Genomic DNA, 13,340 nt, shown 5'->3' on the forward strand with positions numbered 1-13,340 from the left:
GCAGTGCAGCACACTTGTCCATAAGACTGACAACTAAAAAGAATTCCAACGAGTCTTTAAATGTATTTTAGAAAGCACTTAGAGAAGAAAGTGACCTGCAAACTACAGGCAGAGCACAAAAGAGAAGCCTTTTCAAATATAGATAATTTCAAAGACCATTAAACAAGCAATTAAAACCATCATGAAGAAAGAAATGCTTGCAAAGAAAGTACCATCACCAAGCAGATTAAGCCTACTAGCAACTTACCTCCGTAAACACATGGAAAGCAGAGAGCCCTAATAGAAAACAGAGCAGCTCAGGTTACTAGACACTAGTTTAAAAAAATGGAAGTTGAAAGTATGGAAGTAGAAATAACTGAAACAATCAAATATTTAGAACTGCCAGGAACTTTGTTATTTTGGTGCCATAATACACATTTTTCTGAAAGCATGACGTGAAAAAAAAAGCTTCATTTTGACCAACGCTTTTTCAGCAACACTAACAAAAACATATTGCTGCAGTGAAATGAAAAAGTTGTTTAACACCACTGAGCAACACTACGCAACATGCTAGCACACTGACTGAAGAAACCAACGCGTTTATAAACTGTTTGCCAAACAGCACCATGAAACAATATTTGGGAAGCATACTTGGTAAGTGACTGTGCCTTCTGCTGTAGAAAGTTCTCCCTTTGCATTTTAACTGTATGAATACTTTTCTTGTCCAGAAGTTTGGCGGCAGCTGGTATCTTCTGAATCAGAAAGTTGTCCGCAAACCAGATAATGTTAGCAGTTAATGTGATGGCTGGTACCTAGGGGTAAAAAAGAAAAAAAATGGGGAAAAAATACTACAAGTAGCAATAAACATAAGTAACTACAACAAATACTATGCCACCATGCATGTTTCTTATGCCTCTTCCGAACCGTAACAGACAATTCAGTTTATTTCTGCATAACTAGTTTCTACAAATTATTATGTTCACATTAAAAAAGGTTTCTCCCCTGGAAGTCCACCAAGGACACCACAGGCAAAGTTATTAACTCTGTTTAGAACGACTGGGAGTGGTAGAGAATTTAATAATTTATTAATACCACCTGATATGAAAAAGCCCCAATCACTTTTGGACTTAGATGTCTTTCAAGATATATGTTTATAGCCAAGGTCAAAACCCAAAGCATTTATTCAGTCCCACAATACTCATAACTCAAAGAATTTTTTGTCTTCAGTGCAACATTAAGCTTGAGAAGAAACACTTTAATGGTAATTTCAAGTTATTTTACCTTGCTGCTAAGTGAGTGGACAGGGGTTTGGAGCATCTTTAAAAGAAAATGGGGGGGCGGGGGAAGAAGGACACTATAAAAAGTAGAAAAATCTTAATTCTGCTTTCTGACTTGTTTCAGTAAATTGTGTGTTTTCTTTTTCCAAGTCTTTGCTATGCTATACAACTAACAAAATTATCTATTTTATTACTCAAGATTTTTTTCCCTCTTAATTATTGACAAAAGAATAAAGCACTCACCTTTTTACAGACATCCAACAATGACTTGTAAAGTTTCCTGTCTATAGTCCGAAAAATCTGAAAATGCAGTACAAAAAGGCCACAGATGCCCACATATTTATCTCTCTGGTCAATTTCTGAAGGTTCACCTGCAGAAATACACCAAAAAAAAAAAATCCTTTTTTGAAGTCTACTCCCAGACAAACAATACAAAAAATTTTAGAAACAGTGAAGCTGGCAGGAGAATCGTGAGCTTGCATTACCAAGTTTGGCTTCAACATTTCCAAAAGTTGTGCGAAGAGTATAAGCAAATTCTTCAGCAAACGTGCTGTTCTTTGACACTGACACTCCACCATTTACAGAATCAAACTGTTGCTCTATACAGGCCTGAGCAAAAAGAAAGAAAAGCATACTGATAATGCCATGAATTCTGAACCTTAAAAGAATACTGATTTTGCAAAAGAATACTGCAAGAGCACATTGATTTGTGTTGTATAGCACTAACCTGAAATTAGTCTTAGACTTCACAACATACAGATTTTTAAGTATACTGAAATTATTTAGTGCAAAAGAAAACACTGAAAACCTCTCTTATACCTAAAACTCAAAAAAACATTTTATTTACTTAACATTTCTGTTAAGGGGCATTTTTAAAGAAACCACATGATGTGCTAGTGATAAGAAACTAGATGCATATTTGCATTATTATATTATAAAATGTCACTAACTGTACTAACTAAATGAAATTATCATGCAAGTCACTTGTAGGATGTGGTTCATGAACTTGTAGCGTAAAACCCTCACACCATTGGTGGCTGTTTAAAAAAAAATTACCAAAAAAAAAAAAAAATCACACAATAGTTAAAAAAAAACCACTTCAGATCATCTAAAGATATTAGAAAAGTCTTTAATGGAATTGTATTTAAGAATATTTTTCATGTATTTTTGTTAGGAAGGGACATTGGCAGGACTGGAGGGGAAACGTCCTGAATGGATACCAGACAAATCCTACTGATGTCTCAGACATATAATGTAGTCTTTGTACTAATGCAACATTAGAGAAATATAGATGAAAAAAAGGATAGCTAGTAGCAGTGTCCTTTGAAAGAATAAGACAAATTTGTGTTTAATTATTTAAAATTTCCCTTTTGGAGGCTTTGACAGAACAAAACCTTCTTCCCTATGCCATTTAACATGCAACAGTAAGAACTGAGCAACAGTCCTGTTCAATTGACTCTGCTGTGACCAGATTCAGCAATGCTATCCTCTGCCCATTATGCCACAATATGCAATTTCAGTGTCTCAAATACACACTTTTCTAAAAAGAGATGGCTTCTTCTATGAACACATTTAAATTAACTGTATAGAAAAAGTAATAATCCTTCTCATCCACCCGTACACTTGCATGTTTTGGGGGTATACACCACTGAAGTGGTACCCCATGACAGCTACCTGTCTCATATGCTAGGAATGAGACAAAATATACAACAAGAAGTCACACTAAACATATTTTCAGGATTACTGAGGACACTTTAACCTGTAGCTAAAATAAAGTGGACTTATGCTAAGTAAGCCTGACCACTATTAAAATTCCTGGTGAAAAACAGATTCCCTGATAACACACAGTCTGAATGCCAAGTTGTCTGTGTTTCTTTAATTCTGCAGAACAGTAAGCATTAACTGCTACCATTCAAAGCCTGGCACACTTCTAGCACATGAGAAGAGCAAGGAAGGATCTTACAATAGAGCCTTTTTTTTTTCCCATGCACAGATGCAAGAGCCAAATTCACATATCACTGTATCCAGAACAAAACAAATAAACATTCCAAAGAGTGTCACTTTCACGTAATATTTTCCCCTATCATACTGGGGAACATTAATTTCATTACCTGAAATATCATTCCGTCAAGTAACTGGCATTCCAGTTTTAACAGCAGCTTTTCAAACGGTTTCAGTTTATCCTCTTGAATCCCAAATTTAGAAGGGTTGTGATGGACAGATTTTAGCAGCCTGTAAGGAGATATGAAACACATACATACAACACAATTAAAACACGCTCACAGCTTCATCATATCCTGTACTATTTTGAGACTAGATTTTAATTGCCCACATCTGCGCCCAGCAGCAACTCCAAAATTGAAAACACAAAACCCACTAGGTCTGTATAAGCTATTTGCATTTGAATAACTCCATTTTATTCAGGTTTTCAATGAAACAGAGTAGTTATTCCGCTAATTTGACTACCTTTATAATTGTTGACTCTTCAGCTTTTACTTAAGATAGCATTCTTAAATCTGTTTGCCCATACCCATGATCAATATGGATAGTCTTAGATCAGTTCTGTGCAAAATTAGATTTCTTATTGAATGTATTTTAAACCCCACCAACCATAATTCTGTTTGTCAGGATGCTTACCACATATTGTAAATGTAACATCCAGCACTTTAAAAACTTACTGGTGCTGTTAGAAGGACAAAGTGGGAGCTTAGCCCTGCTTTCACTGAGGTTTCTGGAAACCTCTCAGGGCTACCAAAATCCATGTTCGCACACTGACTTTCTTGGAACAAAGACACACACACATGCTTTAATCTTATGTTGTGGGAGTACGTTTCACACCTTCAGAGACACACCTCTTATACATGGTCCAGTGATCTTTCAGAGTGGCGTGATTGTCAATTATTTCATCAAGAGTTATTAGGACTGTGAGCAACTCTCCCAGATGCTCGTACATTGCCTGTTTAAAACAAAAGGAAAAGGACTATAGTTATTGAAAAGTTTATTACAGGCATGTGTGGCAAGTAAAGTTTCAGTTCCTTTCAATATATTATCAGCCAACAAGACATCAGCTAGAGAGTTAAACTGGAGATTTCTTGGTTTGCTAGCCTATAGATTTAGCATTTCTTGTAGTGACACAAGGAACATCAGTTTATATATAGACACAACTTTAAGTTCACTGGTGTAATTTGACATTGAAGGTAGAATTTTCAGAATTGTCTACATGCAGAAGCACATACTACACACAATAAGGGAGCATGCAAACACTTTTCAGCTAAGAAAGCTAGACTATGACAGACATGGAGATACTAGCCCTTTCCACATAAATGCCAGAAAAAGTGGATTAACAAAATAAAACCTTTAAAGGAGATTCCAGATTAAAAGTTGTACTTGAAATTCACTTTCCTGCTGCTTTTCTCAGCATTAATGATCAAGACACACATATATTAACATAAGCAAAAGGGGCTCCAAGTCATTCCCACCTGAAAATGAACTCCAGATGTCTCTATAATTTTAGGTGCATTCCTGTAAACAAAATAAATATTTTAATGCTCTGTTCTAAGGATTAAAAAGGCATATTTATCAATTCTCTATCATGGTGTGTTCTTTGTTTCTTGTCGTACATTTTTCTTCATTAACATAATAACTTCAGAAAACAAAAGAATTCTCAAAATCTGATTAAAACTATACACTATGTGAAATCTGCGTGCTATGATCAAATTTAATATTGCATTTTTAAATGTACAGCATGTGACTCGTTCAAACCACTGACTGCATTCAGTGCACACGTATATCAGCAATTCCCAATTCAATTATGCTAATGGCATGTAGCCTTGATACATACAGCCCTGTGGCCCAGAAGTACAAAAATCACTTCACACATTTAATCAAGCCATGTCCAAGCTACACATCCAACCTTGTTCATTCAGCACCATACAGAAAGTCTACTTTGTGCTGTAGTGTAAGACAACAAATAAAACTGAGGAGAATGATGCTATCCTATCTGGAGCAGCGGGGAGAGGAGTCAAGAGCCCTGCAGTTATATTCAGAGCTAAACCCAACAATTCCATTCAGAGCTAAACTCTCCTCAGAGTTTTCAGAGGAGCTAAGCCCAACAGCCCTTACTAAGCTCAACCTCAGGTGTTAAAACCATGGTTGTTCTGTGAGGAATATATACCAAGATTTACATATTTAAAACATTAGACTGTGAAAGTGATCCGATTTTTTCAGCATCTGCAGCTAGTGGTATCCACTGTACCAGTCACAGAAGGAAACTCTCTCTCAAAGAGAGCAAGCATCAAAGAGTAATAAGACAATATCTTAATCACAAAGACTAAGTCCCTCCGAAGCATCAATTCTATCAAAAAATGGCAAAAAATTAGAATTCTTGCATCTCAAAAACACCACCTTTTCTGAAAATAAAACAAATCCACTTTCATAATGGCTTATAAAGCCCAAACTTGCAAAGCAAAGCACTCTCCGTATCCCTAGATAACAACGTTCCAAAAATGACCATGCCTCAGACAGAACATTCATATTTTATACATTTGTTTAACTACATAAAAACAATATAGCCTTTTAGGAAATAATTACTTGTTGCTGGTATAAAGAACAGCCAATTGATGCACTACGTTCACCACCACTTCATAACATCGGGTAACAAAGCAAGACAGCTCCTGAAATACAAGAAAATAAAATGCATGTATGCATAGACCCTCCTCACACACAAACTGTCATTGCTTCCAGAACACTGAACATAAACCACTGAACTTACAGCCCAAGCTCCAACTACATTCCTAATCCAAGTCAGTGGACAGACCTAAAGCAGGATGGAAAACATCATCCTGGTAACTAACAGTTCTGAAAAAGGAGCTGGTACTAAGCTAAGAAGTTACTGAACACAAGCTCCCCGTACAAATCAGACTGTTAAGGGACTAATATGCACTTTGGACATAAAGAAAAGCATAATAAGGAAAACAGAAATTATTTCACACTTGCATAAAGCTTTGACAATCTAGATACTAAAATACCACAATTGATACCCAGGGCCACATTTTAAAAAGGTTATTGATTCTTTAAAGAAGGTACAGAAAAGAGTCACCATAACAGGTTCAATGTACTTTAAATATCTTGCTGTAAAGGTTTTCAAGAGTTCAATTTATGAAAGACTGTAAGAAGTGACTTGACAACAGTGCTCAAGTACCTTCAGAGAGAATATCCCTGATAGCAGAGGCTGTGCATTTTCCCACTAGATTCAAGAATCACACTCTGGGAGCTGGTGATAACTGAATTCAAATTAGAAATTAACACAGAAGCCTGTACCTACTGTAAGAGTGATTAGCCACAGAAAACTGTTTTCAAAAAAACAGGACAATGTCTTTGAGACGTATGTTTGACTACAGCAGAACTTGAGCTCAGTTACATAGTACAAAATGAGTAAGAACAGGTCAACTCTGACCACATAAAGGACTACCTTAGTTTATATAATGGATTTTAAGACATTCCTTGAGCAATAGGGTAGATGAATCCGAGTTTCCCTTAACTGCAATAATATTTGCTCATTAATGCACCCTATAATCCCATCAGGGAAAAGTCAGCATGTGATGAGTCTAGCCAGTCAGTACACAGATGGCTTCATAGCAGACAGCCCACACTGGCTAACCAGCCAGCCTGCCATTCCTGCCGGAAGACTAGCTAACAGCTGAATTCTGTCTTACTCTCCATCAAAAATAGATCTTATTTGGGCTTCTGCCTTCTATTAGTCACCAGTTTTCACAAAACATAAAAGTGTCATTACTTCTTATACTTGTATTGCTCTATCAAGAGCAGCTGAAACAAGCCAACGGATTCCAGAGGAACGGATTAATAGAAAATTGAGATCATGCCTCCTGGGGGAAGGGGCACCAGCTGCCATTTTAGAACTTCCAGGAAATAGAAAAGTTCCAATTTAATAGCACATGCAAATTAGCAGCTACATAATACAGACAATTTTATCATTTTATCAGAGTTCTTCAAATACACTGCCTTCTGCAGGATCAAGAGTACCTAACTAGTGTTTTACAGCACTATTTTGATAATTTTTTTAAAAAATGTTTTGACATAGCCTCAAATTTGAGGCTGTTACATCTAGTTAATCAAGAAATCCTGAACTCAGAAGAGCCAATAAACCAATATGTGGACATTAGCTCTATGAAAGCAACATTTCACCTCTTTTGTTATCTTCATTCCTATTTTTACACCGCCCTTGGAGACACGCTTATAACATTGACCAGAACAGCATTTCCCAGTCTATAGATATAGACTACTACTGAGTGGATTTAGGGGAACATAACAGTTGAAAAAGAACAAACTCAATAAAGAAGAAGTTTTCCTCATAGCTTTACCCAAAGCAACATACACCTGTTAGCACAGTAACCTTCCCTTTGGGGCAACATCCTGCATCTGTCTTCTTTCCCAAGTTGCTCAACAATCAGCAAGCCATCATTGCATACATACAAAGTGGGCTCACAAGCAATACTGCTATATTTTTGTGTAGTGTTTACCCTATAAATATACACACCAGCATACATCCCATAAATAGGCGTAAACTTGTTCTACAGAGTGAGTTTGCAATGCACATAGACAACCAGACAGCCAGTCACCCTGCTCTCAACTTCCACCTGGACAGAGCATCCTGGCAGGGAAGGGGGAAGTCTGGAAAAACACAAGTGTACAGTAGCCCCATTTCAGAACCACTAAAAGGTCTCTCAACCATCTGCTCCGAAAGAAATAGAGGATGAAGGAAGAAACTGACAAAGTTGATAGGACAAAAAACTTGAAAAATGGGGAAAAAAAAACCCCAAGCTATCCCAAAAACTAACTGCACTTGGGCATGGTAAAAGACGTTGAGAAACAACTTCCTATAGCATTCAACCTGTTACAACTCAGTAAATGACTACTGCCATGCTAGTATACAGCAAGAACAGGAATTTTAATCTTTGTTAAACTAGAATTTGTTTAAACATTCTGGAAGCTTCCTGTATATTCTCTACTTCAACATAGATATTTCATTACAAGCAACATAGCATAAAAATAGAAACATTTTTGGGAACAGGACAGTCATTTAAACTATACCGAAGACAAAAAAAAATTCACAGTAGACTGAAATTCAAGAACACAGGAAATCCTGAGAAGAAACATAGATCCTGTTTTCATGCAAAGGACCCTGATAACAACCAAACTGTGTAAGAAATGAGTGTTCTTCCCTGAAAGTTTGAGTGAGGCACAAGCAATTTTTTTCCAGGTACATGTTTTAATTTTGCTTTCTTCTATCAGCTAAAAAAAGATGTATAAACAATTAATCTATTTCCAATGTCCAGTGAAAACTAAAACTTGCTAATCAAAACCAAAAAAGGTACCTTTAACTTTACCATCAAATGAAGCAACCTCAATTTATCTTCTCTTACTGAAATTTTCTTAAGTAAATTCTAATTTCTTTGAACAATGATTACAGAAACTGCAATTTCTTCTCTCATTAGACTTCCAGAGTTTTGGATAACTATAAAAAAAACCCAAACCAGTGTGTGATATGTCAGCTGGTTGTGGCAGGTCTGCAGGCAAAACATAGTAACATATCAAATGACTGCAATGCCTTTCAGCAAGATGCAAGCAGGATACTGCAGACTGTTAAATCCACTTTGCAAGTAAAATTAAGTTTATAATTGCTGTCAAAAAAAAAAAAAAAATCAAAACATACTCTACCTGCAAGAAAGAAACAAATCTTCCCATCTGTATTTGGCAATCTCCCTCCACCATGCTGGAATCTGTGGCTTGAAAGACAAACATTTGTCACTACTTTCAAAAGCCTGTGTTAGACCTGTTAAATTATCATTGACGCTTGCCCTCCAAGCCACTTGTTTGTCATACAAGTGGAGCGCACTATTATAAACATACTGATGGAGCCTTAAAAACTTTTAATTTTGCCTTCCTTAGCTGGACTTATTTTTTAAGTTTCTTTCTCATTAAAAATTACATCGTTTATAAGTTAGACACAAAGCAGGAAAAAAAGTCTCCATCACCTGAAGGAAAATAAAGACTACAAAATGTAATAATTTAAAGGCATATATATTATGTAACTTAATATAAAAGTTTCCATTTTAAAAAGTTAGTATGAAAGCACTAGGTATTTATACTGCAAGGAACATTCTTGGTAGTTATTTACTGAAAAAAAATACTACATCATTAATCAGAAGAAAAAGCTATGTAGCATACAATTTCCTCAAATTTATTTTCTTTTTCCTACATATCATCCTGTACAAAAGAACTGGTTCATCTCCCTAGCTTCAAAGCATTACCTGTATGACAAAGTACACTAACAGGATACTATGGAATACAATAATTACATCACCAATGCCAAATTGTTTCAGTCAGCTGGAGCAGTTGTAATACTACCTGACAAAATACATTCTTTTAATGTGATGACAGATTAATGCTCTAGACTTGACATTTTTCTATTGGGCCACTCTGAGCAAAAATGGCTTACAATTGCAAGTTTACCTGCATAAGAAATGCAGGTCTTATTGTTTCATAAAATATGTTATTTTAGAGCAGTCACCAGAGACTAAAGTAGTCTCCATATTTCTGTAAGATGGAGCTCTGAGACAAAATTCTAAATATTACATGCTTCCCTTTTACACATTCTATGTAAACTTTACTCTGTTTAGTGTATGTCCCAAAAAAATCAATCCAACCAACTATTTAAAGTTCCTAGACTAGCCCTAGCCACTCCAAGGACAAGATGAAAAAAAAGAAGGGAAAGGCCAGCACAGTATTTCTTTAAATTTCAACCATCCTTGAGCCAGTAACTTTGCCAGCTGTTCTAAGTAAGCAAGCTTGCTGTTATCAAAGTAGATGCTTCAAGGAGGGATATGGAAGTGGAGAACACGATTTCTGCATCTCCCACCTAACCCACAGAAGGCTGACCTCTCAGTTCCTGCCATTCTCAAGCATTCCCGGCAGAACACCCATCAGGAACAAAGTGCTGCTATAATATGTTAATCTGCAACAGTCTGACTTTTTTCATGCCTCAGACAGGGAGAAGTTTTGAGGGATCCCCTAGTATCATTTTGGCAGCATATCACTTTCTTTTAAGATATTTAAAACCATTTCTGATAAGAAGTGAGAATCTACTAAGAAAAAAAAAACAAACAACAAACCAACACACCACACTTTCATGTTCCTTAACTGAACCACAACAGTCATCTTATATAGCACTTAAAAGAATGATAAACAGTCCCTATCTCAAAGATTTCACTTTCCCCAATACTTCTGTCACAGTTAAGGCTCCTGAAAAGCTTTAAAAAAAGCCCTTTTTACTACTTTTCCCTTTCTCTCAAATTTCTGAAAGAGAAAACAAAGTTAGCTGATATGTCTCTAAATCAACTCGTTAATATATTCAGTCTTCAGGACCAAGATCTGTGCTTATTCCCAGACTAACATCCTTCAAGGTGGAAGGTTAAGACCAACCCTTCCGAGGAGTTACCAGTTCAACTCCAAGACAAAAAGCAGCTTTCACCTAAAGCAGGGTCTCATGATTTGTCAATTGAATTGACCTACAATCACTTATGCTCCTATATTATGTCATGGTCTAAACAGTAGTATGAGTACTATTACCTGCACTTGAAGGGCAGATAACATAAACGCACTGAAACTACTCTTGGAACAACTATGACTGCATGAGTAAAGTAGGCAGGACTTGGACCAAGTTATTTATTAATCGTTTCATTGTTTTTTGACAATGAAATTACAGATTTATTGTTTTACTACAACCAATTTAAAAACTAGTCCCAGTAGGAAATAAGTTGATTTAGCATGTGTTTACATGTGAAAAAACAGTTTTTCAATGCCATACTTTGAAAAACAGCTGCTGCAGTATATAAGCTCAGGTTTCTATATGTAATGCATTAAATACAGCCTCAACAGCCCATGCTCCCTACTTGTCATGTAAATAAGGTTGCAACAAAACTTCCTATTAGTGTAACAGATACATTTTTATTGTTAAATTAATTCAGGACAGTTACAAGACACTAACATATATCCCTATAACCTCAAAATCCCTTATTTGGTGTTCATCAAAGATACAGATATCCGTATTATAAAATTACACTTACTATACTATTTAACATAACCTGAAACAATAATGTAAAGCTACAAACTTTTACAGAAAAGGGAGCTACTTACCTCCTTCTCCATAAAACAAGAGGCCATTATAAAATTTAGTTTCTGCCTAACAACAAAAGCAGAAATTTGTTTTTTAATGAATAGGATATATGTAATCATGCTATAAAAAATATTTAGACATTATATCTTGTTTCTTTACTGCTAAAGAATAAATTTATATCTCAGCTTGCCAATCTGCAAACATTTTCATACACAGTAATAAGAGACAGTTGAATTTACCTCATATTTTAACTTCTTGATTTCACAGGAAAGGGCAGCATACACAGTTATTACTTTGTTTAGAACCTAGACTCAAAGGGGAAAACAACACAGATTACAAATAGATTCATGTTTAGAGAGCTTAGATTTAGCCAGAATAACTCTTTTATATTTTTTTCAAGCATAAAGCGCTTACCTTGTTTTCTGTCTTTATGAGCTCCAGTAGGGAGGACTGTTCATATGGCAAAAGCTGAAATAAATAAAAAAATAAAAAAACAAAACCACAAAACAAAAGCAACAAAACCAAACAACTTTAGAAAATATTGATCAAAAAACCATTTATCCAACTAGGTAAGTAATTTTTTTTCCCCAGTTTAATCTCAAATAAGGTCAGTAATAAGAGCAATAATTGCACGTTACTGGCAACCTACACTACAGGAAACCTTTGCTCTTCACATTTACATGGAAATACCTTTCCTTTCACTCTAGGCAGAAAGGCAAACAACTGGCTATACTATATAGCATTTACAATTTACTTACAAAACTTGAAAAGCAAAAGCATGGTCATTATAGTGTATGTAGAAAAAACAGCTCAGGAAACCTAAAACATGAATTAAGAATCCCAAATGCAGAAAATAGGATGCACAGTGTGGATCTGTGTGCAGGCACTGACATTTTGTACTGAAGTCAGCCATGATACTGACTAGTTCATATACAGCCAGCACTGTGCTGGCCCTACACATAATTTATTCAAATTATTCAGACAGATGATTACTTAAGAGTGCATGTTCAGCACAGACAAGTTCCATATGGTAACAAAAGCATTTTTAAATGATGTCTGCAAATTTAGTGAAGAGGAAAAAAATAATGCCTCATAGAGGACAGAGAGCTCACGACCAAGGAAATAGCCACCTCCGGAGGACAGAAAATACTGTACCAAGGCCATTAAGTCAAAACACAACTATAAATACACACACAGTTCGCTCTGCAGTTATACAAGTATTAGTGAGCTCTTCTGGAACCCCAACCCCCAAGTAAAAACACCAACACCCACAGGGAAGAAATTTGCTGGAATTAGGCTTCCCAACACATGAGGAACTATAAATTCACTTAACTTCCACTAGTATCCAGAAGACTGGAAAAGAATAATCTGAAAACATCTTCTGATATGCACCAATATATTAATTACTTGATAATTAAAATAGTATTGGATAGGTTTCTCAAACACAAAAGTCAAAATTTTAAGAGCACAAATGCATCAAGCTTTTACGTCTCAGGTTTTGAAGGGAAGGAGGAACTAGGAAAATAACAGTTGCAATGCATATTAAATATATGAAGACCTTTAATGCAATGGGATCAAGACTGAAGTCCCAAACATCTCCAACAGAGTCATCCAAAGCATCTTCAATTCTCTTCAGCTGCGACGTATATTCTTCAAGAAATTTTCCATAATTCTTCAACTGCACTTCAGCATGAATTTCTAAGAATTGATAACATTTGTACAGTTTTACAGACTGTTCAGTAAACTGCAATATCAAAAATTATATTAAAAAATAATGTTGCCATTTAGCTTGTAGTACTGTATTTCTCATTTTGCTGCAGCATTTTTCCTTAATATAACTGCATCTTTAATACAAAGTTCTTATTTGTTTAAAAACAATTATGCAACTC

General features: G+C 35.7%; 1 protein-coding gene across 3 annotated transcripts in view; it reads right to left on the reverse strand.

The window, feature by feature from the left end:
- The window catches only part of WASHC4 (WASH complex subunit 4), a 38,163-nt gene that overhangs the window by 21,613 nt on the left and 3,210 nt on the right, over positions 1-13,340 (reverse strand). For all 3 annotated transcript variants that reach the window (XM_059815981.1, XM_059815982.1, XM_059815983.1), the window contains exons 2-13: positions 13,010-13,149; positions 11,866-11,919; positions 11,691-11,756; positions 11,472-11,517; positions 8,994-9,061; positions 5,847-5,929; positions 4,736-4,778; positions 4,109-4,212; positions 3,368-3,488; positions 1,742-1,865; positions 1,500-1,627; positions 631-791 (exon numbers count right to left, since the gene is read on the reverse strand). In XM_059815981.1, the coding sequence (XP_059671964.1) occupies positions 631-791; positions 1,500-1,627; positions 1,742-1,865; positions 3,368-3,488; positions 4,109-4,212; positions 4,736-4,778; positions 5,847-5,929; positions 8,994-9,061; positions 11,472-11,517; positions 11,691-11,756; positions 11,866-11,919; positions 13,010-13,149 (1,138 nt within the window). The remainder of the gene's footprint in view (positions 1-630; positions 792-1,499; positions 1,628-1,741; positions 1,866-3,367; positions 3,489-4,108; positions 4,213-4,735; positions 4,779-5,846; positions 5,930-8,993; positions 9,062-11,471; positions 11,518-11,690; positions 11,757-11,865; positions 11,920-13,009; positions 13,150-13,340) is intronic.

This window comes from Gavia stellata, chromosome 4 (assembly GCF_030936135.1).
Source record: "Gavia stellata isolate bGavSte3 chromosome 4, bGavSte3.hap2, whole genome shotgun sequence".
Lineage (NCBI taxonomy): Eukaryota > Metazoa > Chordata > Aves > Gaviiformes > Gaviidae > Gavia > Gavia stellata.